At 42.4% G+C, this 17,715-nt stretch overlaps 1 protein-coding gene across 1 annotated transcript in view; it reads left to right on the forward strand.

Annotated features, from left to right (window-relative positions):
• The window catches only part of otogl (otogelin-like), a 209,331-nt gene that overhangs the window by 173,758 nt on the left and 17,858 nt on the right, over window positions 1–17,715 (forward strand). The window contains exons 48-51 of the mRNA XM_059652231.1: window positions 158–262; window positions 1,082–1,122; window positions 3,769–3,832; window positions 11,332–11,510. Coding sequence (XP_059508214.1) covers window positions 158–262; window positions 1,082–1,122; window positions 3,769–3,832; window positions 11,332–11,510 — 389 coding nt within the window. The remainder of the gene's footprint in view (window positions 1–157; window positions 263–1,081; window positions 1,123–3,768; window positions 3,833–11,331; window positions 11,511–17,715) is intronic.

Genomic DNA, 17,715 nt, shown 5'->3' on the forward strand with positions numbered 1-17,715 from the left:
CTTGGTTCCAGTTGTCATTTGCTTCAGTCTATTTTGTTCTGAAATTTTGAAAGAGATGTATCTACTAATTTAAATTATGCAATAACTTGGTAAATCTTTCTTTGAAATATTGCATTTTAACACTTTTTATGCTTTCCTATTTTCTCCTTAATTTCAGAGTGTGATGAAAATTTGTGTCCTCCTCCTGATAAGATCTGTACAGTTGGAACTAAATTAGTGAAGAAACCTATTTCAGGAATCTGCTGTCCTGATTGGCAATGTGGTAACTTGAATCATTTTTTATATAATTGCATTCTTTCATAGAATGTGGGAATTGATGAGTAAGGCAGCATTTGGTGCCTGTCCCTGGAGTGACCTTGAGAAGGTAGTGGTGAGCTAGGTTGCAAACATAGGAGTAACAGGAGGCCATTCAACCCTTGAACCTGGTCTGTCATTCAATAAAATGATGGCTGATCTGATTGTGATCTCGACTGTACAGTCCTACTTACCTCTGTTACTATTTAACTCACTTGATATCCAAGAATCTGTCCATCTGTGTCCTAGAAAAAAAAATTAATGAAACTACCTCCAACTGACTTTGGTAAGCTCCAAATATTGATTTGGACCCTCTGAGAAAAAAAAGTCTTCATCTCTGACTTAAATGGGAGCCCTCTTATTTTTAAACTGTGCCCCTCTATTCTAGTATCCCCACAAAGGTCAATGTCCTTTAAGCATTTACCTTGTCAAGATCTCTCAGGATCACAATAAGCTTGCCACTTATTATTCTAAACTCCAAATTGTTCAGCCTTTTCTCATAAGATAACTCCTGCATCCAGCTGTAGGTTGTGAAAGGTCTCTGAACTGCATCCAAAGCATTTGTATACCATATTAAATAAGGAGAACAAAACTGTACACAGTACTCCAGGCATGGTCTCACTAATGCAAGTACAACTCTAACAAAGTTTCCCTAATTTTATATTCCATTCCTTTTGTCTTCTTGAAATGCTACAGTACATGGGGAGGTAGTAATTGTGCATCATTAGAAACAATGTTTGAAAAGATCAGAATTTCCCATTAATTTAAATTTTGTTTTATTTTACAGCCTGCAACTGTGAGAACAATACAATTATCTCATGTAAAGTGGTAAGTAATTAAAATTAGTCATGGAACTTTGTGTGTTATAACCAATAACCTGGCATGCCACTAGAAAGTGAGTCAAGACACAGGACAGAAAAGGGTAGCCAAAATGCCCAGTCCCCTTTTAATACGATTTCAGATTTTAAAAGGATGAAATTTGCAACTGGCACAGTGCAAATGCTGAAACCTCTAACTAGTTCTCTGAATGAGTCTATTACAGTTTCCATGGTCATCGACTTTCAAGAAATATAAATTAATCTTATTATTTAGAATAGCGTATTGCTGCATCTATTCATTGATAACAGAAGACCAGCAGGACCTGGCACTTTTTAAGAAAAGGTCTTGTCCTGTGGTCAAGTTGGTAAAGTGCCAATGTTTGTACAATTGATGTTTCAGTCAATCTGTTGTCTCCCCTTTGTCAATATTCTTCACACACCCATGAGAATTAACTACAATGTCTATGCCATTGCATGTGTGGCGTCTAACCATAGAGGTATAAAGATAACATGGTTTCTCCTGGCACCGTATGTAGTACTGACTTAAAATGTGGCACTCTATGTGGCACAGCTGCCAGATTTAATATCAGTAGAAATATTTCCTGTTAAAATACTGAACATTTGTACTGTAGTATGCTGTACTCATGAGAAGGCTACATAATGAATGTAGGCCTACCTGGTTACTGGGTAGTCCCATAGATCATATTAAGCATGTACTTCACCCACAAGCCCCAGAATTGATAAGCTCCATATTGACTTTAGCTCTTCCACATAGTTGACCTCAGTGTGGCTCTCTATTGATTATTGGAGATGAGTTAATGCTTTTTTTCAGATGCAAATTTAACTGATGAAAGACACCTTTAAAGAGGTTGCATCATAATTCTTGGCTTCAATGTAGTTGGATATAGTCCAGTATCCCTGCAACTTTTGATGTCAATGTTCAGTATAACTGCACTTAAATATCATGTTTTAGCTAAACATTAGGTTATGTCTATATTTGTAGGTATCGCTTGAACAATTTTCATGTTTTAATTACTCAAAAATACTGCAATATTCATTGGGATCAGTTTTCCAAGCAACACTCGTCACAGATAGAGTTAGGGAAAGGCTTTGTTCTCTAATTTAATTCATTCAGAGTATGTGGAGGTTGCTTGCTTGGCCAGCATTTATTGCCCATCCCTATTTGTCCTTGAGAAGATGGCAGTGAACTGTCTTCTTGAACCACAGCAATCCACTTGGCATAGGTGCCAAAAATGCTGTTAAGTCAGGGAATTCCAGGATTTTGACTCAGTGACACTAAAGATATGGCAATATATTAACAGGCTTCAGGATGGTGAGTGGCGTGGAGGTGAACTTTTGGGTTGTTGTGGTCCCATGTATCTGCTGCCCTTGTCTTTCTAAAAGGTAGTGGTTGTGGGTTTAGAAGGTGCTGTGTGAAGAAGTTTAGTGAATTTCTGCAATGCACTTTGTACATGATACAGACTGCTGCTATTGAGTGTCAGTGGTGGCGGGAGTGAATGTCTGTTGATATGGTAGTAATCAGTTGGGCTGTTTTTTTTGGATGAAGTCAAGCATTTTGTGTGTTGTAGAGCTTTACATATCCAGAAAAATAGTGAATGTTCCATCGTTCTTTTGATCTGGCATGTAAACTGTGGACAGGCTTTGAGAAGTCAGAATGTGAGCTACTTGCTGCAGGATTGTTAGTTTGAACTGCTTTTATAACCATGGTATTTACAAAATTATTACAGTTCAATTTCTGGTCAATGCTAACCACCCGGATGTGGGAAATTCAGCAATGGTCATGCCATGGAATGTTAAGGGCAGTGGTTAGATTTTTTTGAGACTTAATGACAAAGATGCTGTTTGCCATTTGGCAGCTCAAATCTGGATGTTATCCATAGGGATAGTGATATAGTTCAAGAGAGACTTTTTAATAAATGAAGGTTTCTTATCATTTTAATATACTTTGGAATTTGCCACTTGGCACAAATAAACAATATGAAATGACCATAAACAATATGAGACAGTTAGTGTTAGTCTCTCATAAAAAAGCTAGGCCAATTGGCAGTTAAGATAAATGGTTTCCATTGTAAAACTGAGAAAATTCCTGCAGTCCCATGTCCAGTGACTGTGTCCTTGAGCATATAAACACGTTCCCAGTTAAGGAAATTATCTGTCTGTATCATTAACAAGTTTCTACTTTTACTTGCATTATTGTGGTTATTTTTATTTGTATAGCTAAATTTTTCGTGTCTCCTTTATGCCTCTGTGTTCTGATTTACGCTTATATTCAATAGATCCTTAAAAAATCAATGAAGGTCACTCAAAACCAACCTCCCAGCTTGCTATTTACCTATGTATCTCTCCCTTTCTCTATCTCGTTGTCTAATTAACTTCTGTAGCTAATGGGCACCCATAATTGTTAATAGCTAGACAGCAACATGACTGCTGAATATATTCCAATGCTGTATGCTTCACCATAATCTGCAGATCATTTTTTAAAATGATATAATATTACTAGGTTACAATAATCAGCCTGTTACTTGTTGTAATGATTTTTCTTGAATTTTTTTCTAATGTTATAGAGCTTGTCTATAACTTTGTGAATAATTTACAATTTTAACTGATCACTTTTTATATTTAAATAAAACTTCAGGGAGAAGTTCTAACAGAAGACCTTGACTTTCAAAATATTTGTGGCTGTACTCGTTCTGTCTGCAGTGAGTTTCTAGTCTTTGTAGTTTACCTTGTTAGTTTTTAGTAAATTTCTTCTGGTTACGAGCGTTAATTGAATTATAAATGTGTCAATTGCCTTCTTCAGCACCCTGTCTACCTGTGACTCCACTTGCAAGGAATTATGAACTTGTCTCTTTGTTTGGCAACACTCCCCAGGGTCTTTCTAATAACTAAATAAGTCCTGCCCTGATTTGCCTGACCAAAATGCCTTTACATTTACATTTACCTAAATTATACGCCATCTGCCACTCCTCCTGTTGACCCAACTGAATAAGGTCCTGTTTTACTCGAAGATAACTTTCTTCACTGTGCACCAGACCACCACTTTTGGTGTCATCTGCAGACTCACTAACCATACCTCCTATACTCACATCCAAATCCAAATTTATATGAATGACAAAAAGCAGTGGACCCAGTCATAATCCTTGTTGTACACCACCAATAACAGGCTCCAGTCCAAAAAGCAATCCGTTTACCACCACCCTCTGTCTCCCACCTTCAAGCCAATTTTGTTTACAATTGGCTGGCTCCCCGTCGATCCTGTCTGATCTAACCAGTCTGCCATGTGATCTTTATCAAACACTTTGCAGAAGTCCATATAGACAACATCCATTGCTCTGCCTTCATCAGTCATCTTTGCCACTTCTTCAAAAAAACTCAGTCAAATTAGTGAGCTGTGATTTCCCATACAAAAAGCCAAGTTGACTATCCCTAATCAGTCCTTGCCATTCCAAATGCAATACCTGTCCCTCAGAATCCCCTCCAACAACTTAGCTACCACTGATATCAGGCTCACTGGTTTGCATTCCCTGGCTTTTTCTTATCAAATTTCTCAAATAATAGCACCACATTAGCCATCCTCCAGTCTTCTGGCACCTCGCCCGTGGCTGCTGATAATATAAATACTTCAGTGGGGGCCCAACAATTTCTTCCTTGGCTTCTTGCAAAGTTCTGGGAAACACATGAACAGTTCCCGGGGATTTGTCTACCTTTCAATGTTTAAAGATCTCCAGCACCTCCTTTTCTGTAATATGAACTCTTTTCAAGACATCACTATTTATTCCTCCAAGTTCCATAGTTTGCATGTCCTTCTCCACAGTAAAACCTGACATGAACTATTCATTTAGAATCTCACCCATCTCCTGTGGTTCCAAACATAAATGGTCACGTTGATCTGTAAGGGATATTCTTCTCTGGCTGGTTACTCTTTTGCGCTTAAAATATTTGCAGAATCTCTTTGAATTCTCTTAAACTCTATTTGTCAAAACTGTCTTATGTTCCCCTTTTGCCCTCCTGATTTCCCTCTTAATCAGACTCTTCGAGAGATTCATTCAACCCCAGCTATCTATTCCTGACATTTCCTCCCTTCTTTTACTTGACTGGAGCCTCAGTTTCTCTCGTCATCCAGCATTGCCTATGCCCACCAGCCTTGCCTTTACACAAGTAAGAGCACACGGTCTCTCAACCCTCAGTATCTCATTTTTAAAGGCCTCCCACTTCCCAACTATCTCTGTTCCTGCCTATACCCTCCCCCAAACAACTTTATTCAATCAGTCATACTGTCGGCCTCTCAGTACCCCCTTCTCCCAATCCTTGTTATTGCTGAAATAAACAAAGAACTATGGATGTTGGAGATCTGAAATAAACAAAAATAGAAACTTCTGGAGAAATTCAGCAGGCCTGACAGCATCCATGGAGGGAAACAGAGTCAACACCTTGAGACTCCATTAAAATAGGAATTGGACATATTCTGTACATTCTGGATCTGTATTTGAAATTTCTAATGCCCTAAGCTACCATCTGACCAAATCACAACTCTATCCACTTTTGGAGGTAAAAACGGCCACAAATGTTCCAAGTTAATAATAAACAAACATTGATACTTTTATGTCAGTTGGGAAAAAAATCTAAAAAGAAATCTTTAACTTTATTCCCAGAATGAGATTGTACAAAGGGACATATTTGCCACAGTTAATTTCTGCAATGTGGTGACTCATCACAGCCTTTTGGCACAAATGGAAGCTTTCCCCAATTAAGTCTTCTCTGCACTGCAGCAATTGACTGGAGAGATAGCATATTGGGACCCTGTAGAACTCGGGCCACTCTGACAGGGTCCCTCTGAAGTTAATGTCTGCTGGAATGGTCAAAGAATTTCAGTTCTTCCATCTCCTCTCAAGCAAGGACTATGCATTTCCCGAGATCTCACAATGACCCTCATACTGTGCACTTTTCAGTTGAATTTTTGTACTCAAATTGTTTAGACCGCTGGTTCACGATGCAGCATGATGTCAACAGCATGTGTTCAGCTCCTGATTCTGCTGAGGTGACCATGAAATCTGTGGCATCTTAACCTCATGCTTTACCTGAGGTGTGATTATCCTCAAGTTAAATTCATCACCAGTCATCTCCCTCTAATTAGAAAGCAGTGTACAGCCCTCTGAAAGGATGGTAACTTTCACTTTCAAGTGTATTGTGAGTTCTTCTTTGTGTGGATTTATGTTGCATCTGAAATCGGAGTACAACTTCAGAAGCTTTTATTTAAATACGATCCTTGCACCAAACTGAGAAAAAGATTTATATTAGAGATAATGGGAACTGCAGATGCTGGAGATTCCAAGATAATAAAATGTGAGGCTGGATGAACACAGCAGGCCAAGCAGCATCTCAGGAGCACAAAAGCTGACGTTTCGGGCCTAGACCCTTCATCAGAGAGGGGGATGGGGGGAGGGAACTGGAATAAATAGGGAGAGAGGGGGAGGCGGACCGAAGATGGAGAGTAAAGAAGATAGGTGGAGAGGGTGTAGGTGGAGAGGTAGGGAGGGGATAGGTCAGTCCAGGGAAGACGGACAGGTCAAGGAGGTGGGATGAGGTTAGTAGGTAGCTGGGGGTGCGGCTTGGGGTGGGAGGAAGGGATGGGTGAGAGGAAGAACCGGTTAGGGAGGCAGAGACAGGTTGGACTGGTTTTGGGATGCAGTGGGTGGGGGGGAAGAGCTGGGCTGGTTGTGTGGTGCAGTGGGGGGAGGGGATGAACTGGGCTGGTTTAGGGATGCAGTAGGGGAAGGGGAGATTTTGAAACTGGTGAAGTCCACATTGATGCCATATGGCAACCATCTCAGGCAACCAGCTTGTAACTGATGTCCATTTCAAGCCCACCGACTCCCACAGCTACCTAGAATACACCTCCTCCCACCCACCCTCCTGCAAAAATTCCATCCCCTATTCCCAATTCCTCCGCCTCCGCCGCATCTGCTCCCACGATAAGACATTCCACTCCCGCACATCCCAGATGTCCAAGTTCTTTAAGGGCCGCAACTTTCCCCCCACGGTGATCGAGAACGCCCTTGACCGTGTCTCCCGCATTTCCCGCGACACATCCCTCACACCCCGCCCCCGCCCCAACCGCCCCAAGAGGATCCCCCTCGTTCTCACACACCACCCTACCAACCTCCGGATACAACGCATTATCCTCCGACACTTCCGCCATTTACAATCCGACCCCACCACCCAAGACATTTTTCCATCCCCTCCCCTGTCTGCTTTCCGGAGAGACCACTCTCTCCGTGACTCCCTTGTTCGCTCCACACTGCCCTCCAACCCCACCACACCCGGCACCTTCCCCTGCAACCGCAGGAAATGCTACACTTGTCCCCACACCTCCTCCCTCACCCCCATCCCAGGCCCCAAGATGACATTCCACATTAAGCAGAGGTTCACCTGCACATCTGCCAATGTGGTATACTGCATCCACTGTACCCGGTGCGGCTTCCTCTACATTGGGGAAACCAAGCGGAGGCTTGGGGACCGCTTTGCAGAACACCTCCGCTCAGTTCGCAACAAACAACTGCACCTCCCAGTCGCAAACCATTTCCACTCCCCCTCCCATTCTCTTGATGACATGTCCATCATGGGCCTCCTGCACTGCCACAATGATGCCACCCGAAGGTTGCAGGAACAGCAACTCATATTCCGCCTGGGAACCCTGCAGCCATATGGCATCAATGTGGACTTCACCAGTTTCAAAATCTCCCCTTCCCCTACTGCATCCCTAAACCAGCCCAGTTCATCCCCTCCCCCCACTGCACCACACAACCAGCCCAGCTCTTCCCCCCCACCCACTGCATCCCAAAACCAGTCCAACCTGTCTCTGCCTCCCTAACCGGTTCTTCCTCTCACCCATCCCTTCCTCCCACCCCAAGCCGCACCCCCAGCTACCTACTAACCTCATCCCACCTCCTTGACCTGTCCGTCTTCCCTGGACTGACCTATCCCCTCCCTACCTCTCCACCTACACCCTCTCCACCTATCTTCTTTACTCTCCATCTTCGGTCCGCCTCCCCCTCTCTCCCTATTTATTCCAGTTCCCTCCCCCCATCCCCCTCTCTGATGAAGGGTCTAGGCCCGAAACGTCAGCTTTTGTGCTCCTGAGATGCTGCTTGGCCTGCTGTGTTCATCCAGCCTCACAAAAGATTTATATTAGTCTTTTTAGCCTATAATTAAGTTCCAGACTCCAGCAAACACAGTGCAGTTATGCCAATATCATTAAATGAGAAATATATTATAGATTAGATTTCCTACAATGTGGAAACAGGCCCTTTGGCCCAACAAGTCCACACTGCCCCTTGGAGCATCGCACCCAGACCCATCCCCCTATAACCCACATGCCCGTGAACACTACGGGCAATTTAGCATGGGAAATCCACCTAACATGCACATCTTTGGAGTGTGGGAGGAAACTGGAGCACCCAGAGGAAACCATGCAGACATGAGGAGAATATGCAAACTCCGCACAGACAGTCACCTGAGGCAGGAAACAAACCCAGGTCTCTGGCGCTGTGAGGGTGCAGTGCTAACCATGAGCCACCGTGCCGGTGTACATTGCTATTTATTATTAGATACTTATGATATAGCGAGTTTTGAGAAGATTTGTAGCTCAGATTGAGGTTCTGGATGTGAGTTTTGCTCGCTGAGCTGGAAGGTTAGTTTTCAGACATTTCGTCACCATTCCAGGTAACATCATCAGTGAGCCTCTGATGAAGCGCTGGTGTTATGTCCCGCTTTCTATTTATCTGTTTAGGTTTCCTTGGGTTGCTGATGTCATTTCCTGTTCTTTTTCTCAGGGGATGGTAGATTGGCTCCAAATCAATGTGTTTGTTGATGGAATTCCGGTTGGAATGCCATGCTTCTAGGAATTCTCGTGCGTGTCTCTGTTTGGCTTGTCCTGGGATGGATGTGTTGTCCCAATCAAAGTGGTGTCCTTCCTTATCTGTATGTAAGGATACGAGTGATAGTGGGTCATGTCGTTTTGTGGCTAGTTGATGTTCGTGTATCCTGGTGGCTAGCTTTCTGCCAGTTTGTCCAATGTAGTGTTTGTCACAGTTCTTGCAAGCTATTTTGTAGATGACGTTTGTTTTGTTTGTTGTCTGTATAGGGTCTTTTAAGTTCGTTAGCTGCTGTTTTAGTGTGTTGGTGGGTTTGTGGGCTACCCTGATGCCAAGGGGTCCGAGTAGTCTGGCAGTCATTTCGGAAATGTCTTTGATGTAGGGGGAGAGTGGTTATGGTTTCTGGGCCCGTTTTGTCTGTTTGTTTGGGTTTGTTGCTGAGGAGTCGGCGGACTGTGTTCATAGGGTACCCATTCTTTTTGAATACGCTGTATAGGTGATTTTCTTCTGCTCTTTGTAGTTCCTCTGTGCTGCAGTGTGTGGTGGCTCGTTGGAATAATGTTCTAATGCAGCTTCGTTTGTGGGTGTTGGGATGGTTGCTCCTGTAGTTCAGTATTTGGTCCGTATGTGTTGTTTTCCTGTAGACGCTGGTTTGAAGTTCCCCATTGACTGTTCACTCTACTGTGACATTTAGGAATGGCAGTTTGTTGTTGTTTTCCTCCTCTTTTGTGAATGTTATGCCAGTAAAGGGTATTATTGATGGTCTTGAAGGTCTCCTCTAATTTGTTTTGTTTAGTGATATCAATAACAAAACCTACAGACAAACCAACGGTACACCCATGGGATCTCCGATATCAGGGTTCTTAGCAGAGGCAGTAATGCAGAGACTCGAACAAACAGCTCTGTCAATCATCCAACCCAAACTTTGGGTCCGCTATGTGGATGACACCTTTGTCATCACTAAACAAAACAAATTAGAGGAGACCTTCAAGACCATCAATAATGCCCTTTACTGGCATAACATTCACAAAAGAGGAGGAAAATAACAACAAACTGCCATTCCTAGATGTCACAGTAGAGCGAACAGTCAATGGGGAACTTCAAACCAGCGTCTACAGGAAAACAACACATACGGACCAAATACTGAACTACAGGAGCAACCATCCCAACACCCACAAACGAAGCTGCATTAGAACATTATTCCAACGAGCCACCACACTCTGCAGCACAGAGGAGCTACGAAGAGCAGAAGAAAATCACCCTGTACAGCGTATTCAAAAAGAATGGATACCCAATGAACGTAGTCAGCCAATTTCTCAGTAACAACCCCAAACAAACAGACAAAACGGGCTCAGAAACCATAAACACTCTCCCCTACATCAAAGACATTTCCGAAATGACTGCCAGACTACTCGGATCTCTTGGTATCAGGGTAGCCCACAAATCCACCAACACACTAAAACAGCAGCTCATGAACTTAAAAGACCCTATACAGACAACAAGCAAAACGAACATCATTTACAAAATACCTTGCAAGAATTGTGACAAACACGACATTGGACAAACAGGCAGAAAGCTAGCCACCAGGATACACGAACATCAACTAGCCACAAAACGACATGACCCACTATCACTCGTATCCTTACATACAGATGAGGAAGGACACCACTTTGATTGGGACAACACCTCCATCCTAGGACAAACCAAACAGAGACACACACGAAAATTCCTAGAAGCATGGCATTCCAACCGGAACTCCATCAACAAACATGTTGATTTGGAGCCAATCTACCATCCTCTGAGAAAAAGAACAGGAAATGACATCACCAACGCAGGAAATGACATCAGCAACCCAAGGAAACCTAAACAGATAAATAGAAAGCGGGACATAACACCAGCGCTTTGTCGGAGGCTCGCTGATGATGTTACCTAGAATGGTGATGAAACATCTGAAAACTAACCTTCCAGCTCAGCGTGCAAACTCACATCCAGAACTTATGATATAAATTAAGCCATTAAGAAATATTTTTTCAGTTAAGAAACAAATACATAGTATAGCACCTTGAAATTGTTTGACATATGTTGTATTGTCTATGGAAACTTCATCTTTTCAAATAAATTTGACTCCAACAGTTTGACTTACCTTTTTTGTGCATTGTTAAATCCAAAACTTATAAATCACAATCTGCTACAAACCCTGATCTTTAGAAAAATCTATTAATGTTAAAAATAGTAATAGCTATCAAGCTATATTTTCTGAATAACTGTGATGATAAATATATGGTTTTATTAAGATAAATAATTAACATATAAAATTGTTTCAGAAAAGGCTGATGTCTGTGTGTTCCAAAGTGTCACTGCATTGAAACCAGGTCAGTCACTGGTTCAGCGCCTGGAGGGTAACCAATGTTACATTGCAAATTGTTTGCAAAACTCAGACCCTGCCACAGTGTCTCCTTTCCTGGAAGTGTCTCTGGTTAGCTGTTTGGCAAAATGTGAAGCTGTAAGTGATTTAAATTTTAAAAAACAGCAAAACTGGAAAACAGTGTTGCATAAAGTCTTTAGTTAGTTATTCTATTCTGATATGTTGAAAAAATTACTAAATGCTGTATGTTTGAGCATCTCCAATCTGCCTTCCAAACTATATTCTTTATGACTTGCGCTCTGCTGCATTATATTTCCCTGATCTCTTTACAGCCCATGATCTTACCAATCTAATTTTTCACTGAAACCTCTTTCCAGTTACCCAGCTGTGCACTGAGCTATGCATTAACCAGAGCCAGATATATCTCTGTTAACTATTCTTCCCAATTCCACACCATCATCTCTGCAATCCCCTGTGTTTTGTTACTGATTCTCCCTGCTTCCTTGTTTGCTCACTGACTGTTATGAACTTTCACTTGTCTCCTGATGATATAGAGTTCTTCATCAAGAGTTATGACCCATTCACTCCCTCTCCATTGTCAGGTCCTTAGTTGTTCAATATCCAACTTCAGATATTGTTTGAATTATTCCAGTTGAATATTGGTAAAGAATATTAGTGAACTATATGTGTTGTGACTATCAATCAATGGAAGCTGTATTGACAGTAGCCTTATATTCCTAATTTATTTATTAACCACCATATAAGATTTGAACTCATGCTTTGAACATTAGCTTGTACAAGCTGTGGTTTGCATACTTTTTGGAATTTTGCAACCAGAAAACATCTAAGGAGAAATTTGCAAAATGATACAAACACAAATTAATTTCACCTGCTGAAAATGTCATCTCACTGTCGTAATTGAAATAAGAGCCAGCTGGATCTCAGTGACTATGAGATCATTGATTGGCACTGTTAACTTAAGCCAATCAGGGAGTCCGGCTGAAAGATATAAACAGGAGTGTCAGAGAATCTCCACATTCTGAGAACTGGCTCTGACCTAGCTGAGTAGAGCCCATGTACTGTGCACACGTAAATAAAGGGTGACTTGCTGAGAGGGGACCAGCCTCTACTCAGTTATATCAGTGGCAATGAGAGAAAACAGTATGTTCCTGAAGAAAATTCACACAATAGTTACCTTTGATTTGGGGTAAGCATTTCTAGCATCATGTCTTTATTTGGGAACCTTAACTCATTCAACCCTGCCATTGAAGACTGGGCTCAGTATGTGGAAAGAATGCATTGTTTTTTCAGGCAAATGACAGTAGGGCAGATGAAAAGCAATGAGTAATTCTTCTGGCTGCTTGCAGACCCATGGTATTTTCGGTTATTTGGAGCCTAAATTGCCCTGAGGCACCAGAAACTAAAATCTTTCAGGAGTTGTTGGATTTACTTAAAGAATATTATGACCCCAAGCCTCCATGAATTCTGAGATGCTATCGGTTTTGTTCAGTTGTTCGAGAACCAGGAGAATCTATTAGGATTTTTGACAAGGTAAAGATGACTGGCAGAAGCATGTGAGTTTGGTGTAACCCTGATTGAGATGCTGAGAATCCATTTTGTATGTGCCTACTAGCTGAAGCTCAACTGGACCCCAAGCAGCTGCTACAATTGGCTTTATCATTGGAAAATGCGTAAGTGGAGCATGTGAGCTTTTGGAAATCCCAATGGAAGTGGACACCCTCACCAGTCTGACTGAGCTTGGGGAATACCACTTGATTGTAGGCAGGTCCTCATGCCTCATTGCCTCATGCAGGGCATATTATGAGCAGAGGGACCCTTCAGGCCACAACAAAACCCCACAACAAAGCTGACCCTCGGCCAAATGGCTAAAATATTCTTAAGGATCTGGGCTGGCAAGCCATTGTAGTTGCTGCCGGTATGCGGACTCGAGAGCAAAGGAATCCTATGAGGCCTGACGTTAAGTTTGCACAAGCCCTGGCCAGACTGACAACATACACTGAGGAACCATTACAGATGTACATGTAAGTAAAGGGTGACTTGGCATCAAGATGCCAGCCCCTGTGCAGATGCCCACTGCCCATGGACCATATCCCAAGATATTACAGTTCCATGATGGATGCAACAGTAGGACATCAGTTCTGGGTTTCTATGAGAGGCAGTTGGGGCCCAAGCTTATTGGGGCAAAATTGGTTGAGAAAGATTCATGTTAATGAACTGAATGTTTCTCAATTTGAAAATGGTTGTATGGGTGAAGCTGTAATTAAATTCCTGAATATTTATTAGGAAGGTCTTAGGACTATCAAAAAGCCAAGGCCACCTTCCATGTTGACCAGGAAGCAATTCTGCGATTCTGTAAGGCATGCCCAGTGCCATTTGCCTAATGGGCAAATGTAGAAGCAGGAATCAGGTGCCTGGAAAGTGAAGAAAGCATCAAACCAGTCGAATTTGCAGAGTGAGCAGCATCGGTTGTACTCACTGTGAAGACTGATGCCTCAGTTTGCCTTTGTGGGGATTTTAAGCAAATGGTAAATCGCTCCTCACAGCTGGGTGAATACTCAGTCCCTTGCATACAGGATTTGTACGCAAAATTGGCGGGGTAGTGCTGTTCTTCACGAAGCTGGGCATGAGCTATGCATATCTGAAATTACCACAAAACAAGGGGTCCCAGACGTATGCCACAATTAATACCCACAAGGATTTTTCCCAATATACGACTGCCATTTGGAGAAACTACACAGGCCTTTACCCCTGGACTTAAGGATGGAGGGATGTAGTGATTGACTATGAGATCCTTGATGGGGGTTGTTAAGCTGGCCCAAACAGGGACCCCTGACTGATAGATATAAACAGGATTGTCAGAGAGTATCCTCATTCTAGGGCTTGGATCTGAGCTGGCTGGTCAGAACCCATGTACTATGTACATATAAGGAAAGGGTAACTTAGTGATAGGATACCAGTCTCTGTGCAGTTATTTCACTGACAATTCAAAAAAAACTATGAGCTGAATTTCTAAGCTCTTGAATGATGTGGACAGTGGCAGTCAGTTGGGAAAATATGGCAAAACTGGAAAAATTAGGCTGTCAACCTTAGAAAAAGATGTCTTTGCAATCAAGTTTAAATCATGAGATGAGCATTTCTCGAGTGAGCAATGAGAGGCCTATTTGCATGCATTAACATGTCATTAGTACCAAATCTTGCCTGATTTATATGCAGTTTCCTATTCTCCCACAAGGCAGAGAGAAACTATATAGTGACAGTTCCTAGCACAAAAGTCAGAGAGGCTTCCTGGCAGCTCAAGCTTGTTGCTTGTTCCTTCAGGCCACCAGCATGGATAGCAGTCTCTAATATCTTGGGACATGTTCCATAGGCAGGCACTGCTTGCACCTCCTGTTCATGGAGGTTGGCATCACACATGCACCAACCTCACCATAATCCTCATGGCTCACTTAGAAAACACCCCTCCAAATCAAAACTGCACTTTGGAGCAGATTGGCACCTTTTATAGTAATGCTGCTGCCAGGATGCTTTGCACTTAAGGACAGGCACCCATCTCATGGATTGGACCAAAGTACATCTAAGCGATTCTTAATCACTCAATTAATTTGCACCCTCTAGGCTCCTCAGGGCAATCCGTGCCTCACCTTACTTTTTGCACTTTGCTGCTTCCTTCAGAACTTAAAGGCTTGTAGTACTACTGTGTTGCCTTATTGAAGATTTAGTGCATAGACAAAGCCAGGTAGTTTGGTATGGTTATCAGCAGTGATCAGTCAAGAGCGTGGATATGTTAGTGTACAGTACAAATGCTTCACCAATGGCACACCTATAGCATATGTCCACAGCTTACACAGCAAACATACAGCATGTGCTTCAGCTAAATGGCCATGTCTAAAAGTCTAATGGGAGTCAAGTCAGGGAGGACTTCAGCAATTGGGGGTCTTGTAACAATCAGTCACAGGCAGTATCTAACCTCTGTCCAAAGGTTTGGTCAGTTGGCCACATAGGGCAGTTAGGGATTCTGTATCTCTGCAGTCCATGGAGTAGACCATGGTCATACCTGCAGTTTGAGAGCAACCAGTCTGGGGCGTCATGAAAAGTCAGCCAGTGTGCTGCACAGACATCACAGTGTGTTATTATATAGAAGAAAGCTGTTGGATGCAAACTGCCTGCACTGGCTCTCCAAATGAACTTAATGGTTTAATAGCATTCGCCTACCTCTTCCCCATACTCAACTGCATCAGTTTTATTTAAATAATCATCCAATACTCTCTTGAATTCTTCAATTGAACCTGCCTCCACCATATTTCCAGGTTGTGTATTCCAGATCTGAACCACTCATATAGGGAAGATTTCTCTCACATCATATTTGGTTCTTTTGCAAAGTTTAAATCTTTTCCCTCTGGTTCTTGATACTCCTGCAAGTGAAATCAGTTTCTCTCTATCTACTACTTGCAGCTCCCTCCACCCCTGATGATTTTGTAAACTTCGATCAGACCACCTTTTAGTCTTCTTCTCCCCAAGAGGACAGTTCCAATCTCTCCAATCTATTCTCATAATTAAAGTTTCTCCTTCCTGAAGTTATTCTTGTAAGTCTCTTCTGCACTCTCTGCAGTCCTCCAGTTGAGGTTTAACAAGTGCCTCACTTAAGGTCAAGATCACCTATCTGCTCTTGTACTCTATGCCCCTCTTAATAAAGCTCAAGATGCTGTGCGTATCATTAACCAGTCTCTACATCTGCTCTGCAACCTTCAATGATCTTTGCACATATGCACCCGGGCCAATCTAGTCCTGCACGCCTTTAAAATTTTACCCTTTATTTTACATTTTCTGTTTAAGTTCTTCCTATGAAACTGCATACCTCCTTATACTTCTCTTCATTGAACCTCATCTGCCACATATCCACTTAGCCCATCAACTTATCTGTGTCCTTTTGAAGTTTTACACCATCCTTTCCATAGTTTCCAATGTTTCTGAGCTTTGTATCATCCACAAATTTTGACTTTGTCCCCTGCACACCAAGACCTAGATCAGCAATGTATATTACGAAAAGCAGTGGTCTCAATACTGACCATAGGGGAACTCTACTTCAAAACTTTTTCCAGATTAAATCATTTCCATCGACCATTACTTTCTGTTCCCTATCACTTAACCAGTTTGGAACCCATATTGCTACTGTCTATTTTATTGTATTGCTTGTAAATTTTCCCATGAATCCGTTATATGATGCTTAACTGAACGTCCAGTCAGGGGCCTGGTCACATATCATTCAGGAACAAAAACGAAGTTGCTGGAAAAGTTCAGCAGGTCTGGCAGCATCTGTGGAGGAGAAACCAGAGTTAATGTTTCGGGTCCAGTGACCCTTCCTCAGAACATTCAAGGCTGTTTGTCCAGGTCCATCTGGATCTTTGGCCATGGTCACTCCTAAGGACCTGCTTACTGAAGGTCAAGGGGTTATCAGGGAAACTGCTGTTGTAGGCAAGTTGTAGAAGTCAACTGTTGGGACTGGAGGCACCATACTGAGATTCAGACGGGAAAAAGAATATGAAGGGAGGAAACTCAGGAAGGGGGAGAACAATAATGAATTGGACTATGACAGGAGTAGCAGGTCATTGATGGGAACAATCATTCTGTCTTCAAAAGTTGGGCAATGCGGCACGATCTTTAGCAGGGATAAACTGTAAGGCCAGCTTCAAGTGGTAATATTGGGAGTCGAAGACTTAACCTGAGCTGGGAATCGAGGTTGCGCAGTATTGATTAGGTCAACATGGAATTCCAGGGAGAAAGGAACATAGAGATTCAGAGAAGTCATTTAGTTATGAGGCTGAGCCTATGACTCACTATGCCAAGCACAACTTGTGTTGTTACCTATCCTTAACTGAATGGCAAAATTGTAATGGAAATGGAAAATAGCTGCCGCCATACCTGGAATGAGGAGCAAAGTTTTTTTCTGTCTGGGGACTGTCAAGGGGCAATTACGTGGGTGGAGTTGGTTAACTTAGTTGGGTGGACAGCTGGTTTGTGATGCAGCATGATGCCAACAGCATGAGTTCATTTTCCGCACTGGCTGAAGTCACAATGAAAGACTCTCCTTCTCAGCCACTCCCCTCACCTGAGGTGTGGTGACCCTTAGCATAAAGCACCACCAGTTGTCTCTCCCTCTAATGAGACAGCAGCCTTATAGTCTGGAAGGACTGTGGTGATTTTACTTTTACATGAATCAGGCATTTGCACAGTTAAGGTTAAAGACACCTGTAATTGTAGTACCCAGTATGTGAATGGCATGCAGTGTACAACTGTCATTGGTCAATATAAATTGAATGTGGTC

The sequence above is a fragment of the Stegostoma tigrinum genome, chromosome 18 (genome assembly GCF_030684315.1).
Source record: "Stegostoma tigrinum isolate sSteTig4 chromosome 18, sSteTig4.hap1, whole genome shotgun sequence".
Classification (NCBI taxonomy): domain Eukaryota; kingdom Metazoa; phylum Chordata; class Chondrichthyes; order Orectolobiformes; family Stegostomatidae; genus Stegostoma; species Stegostoma tigrinum.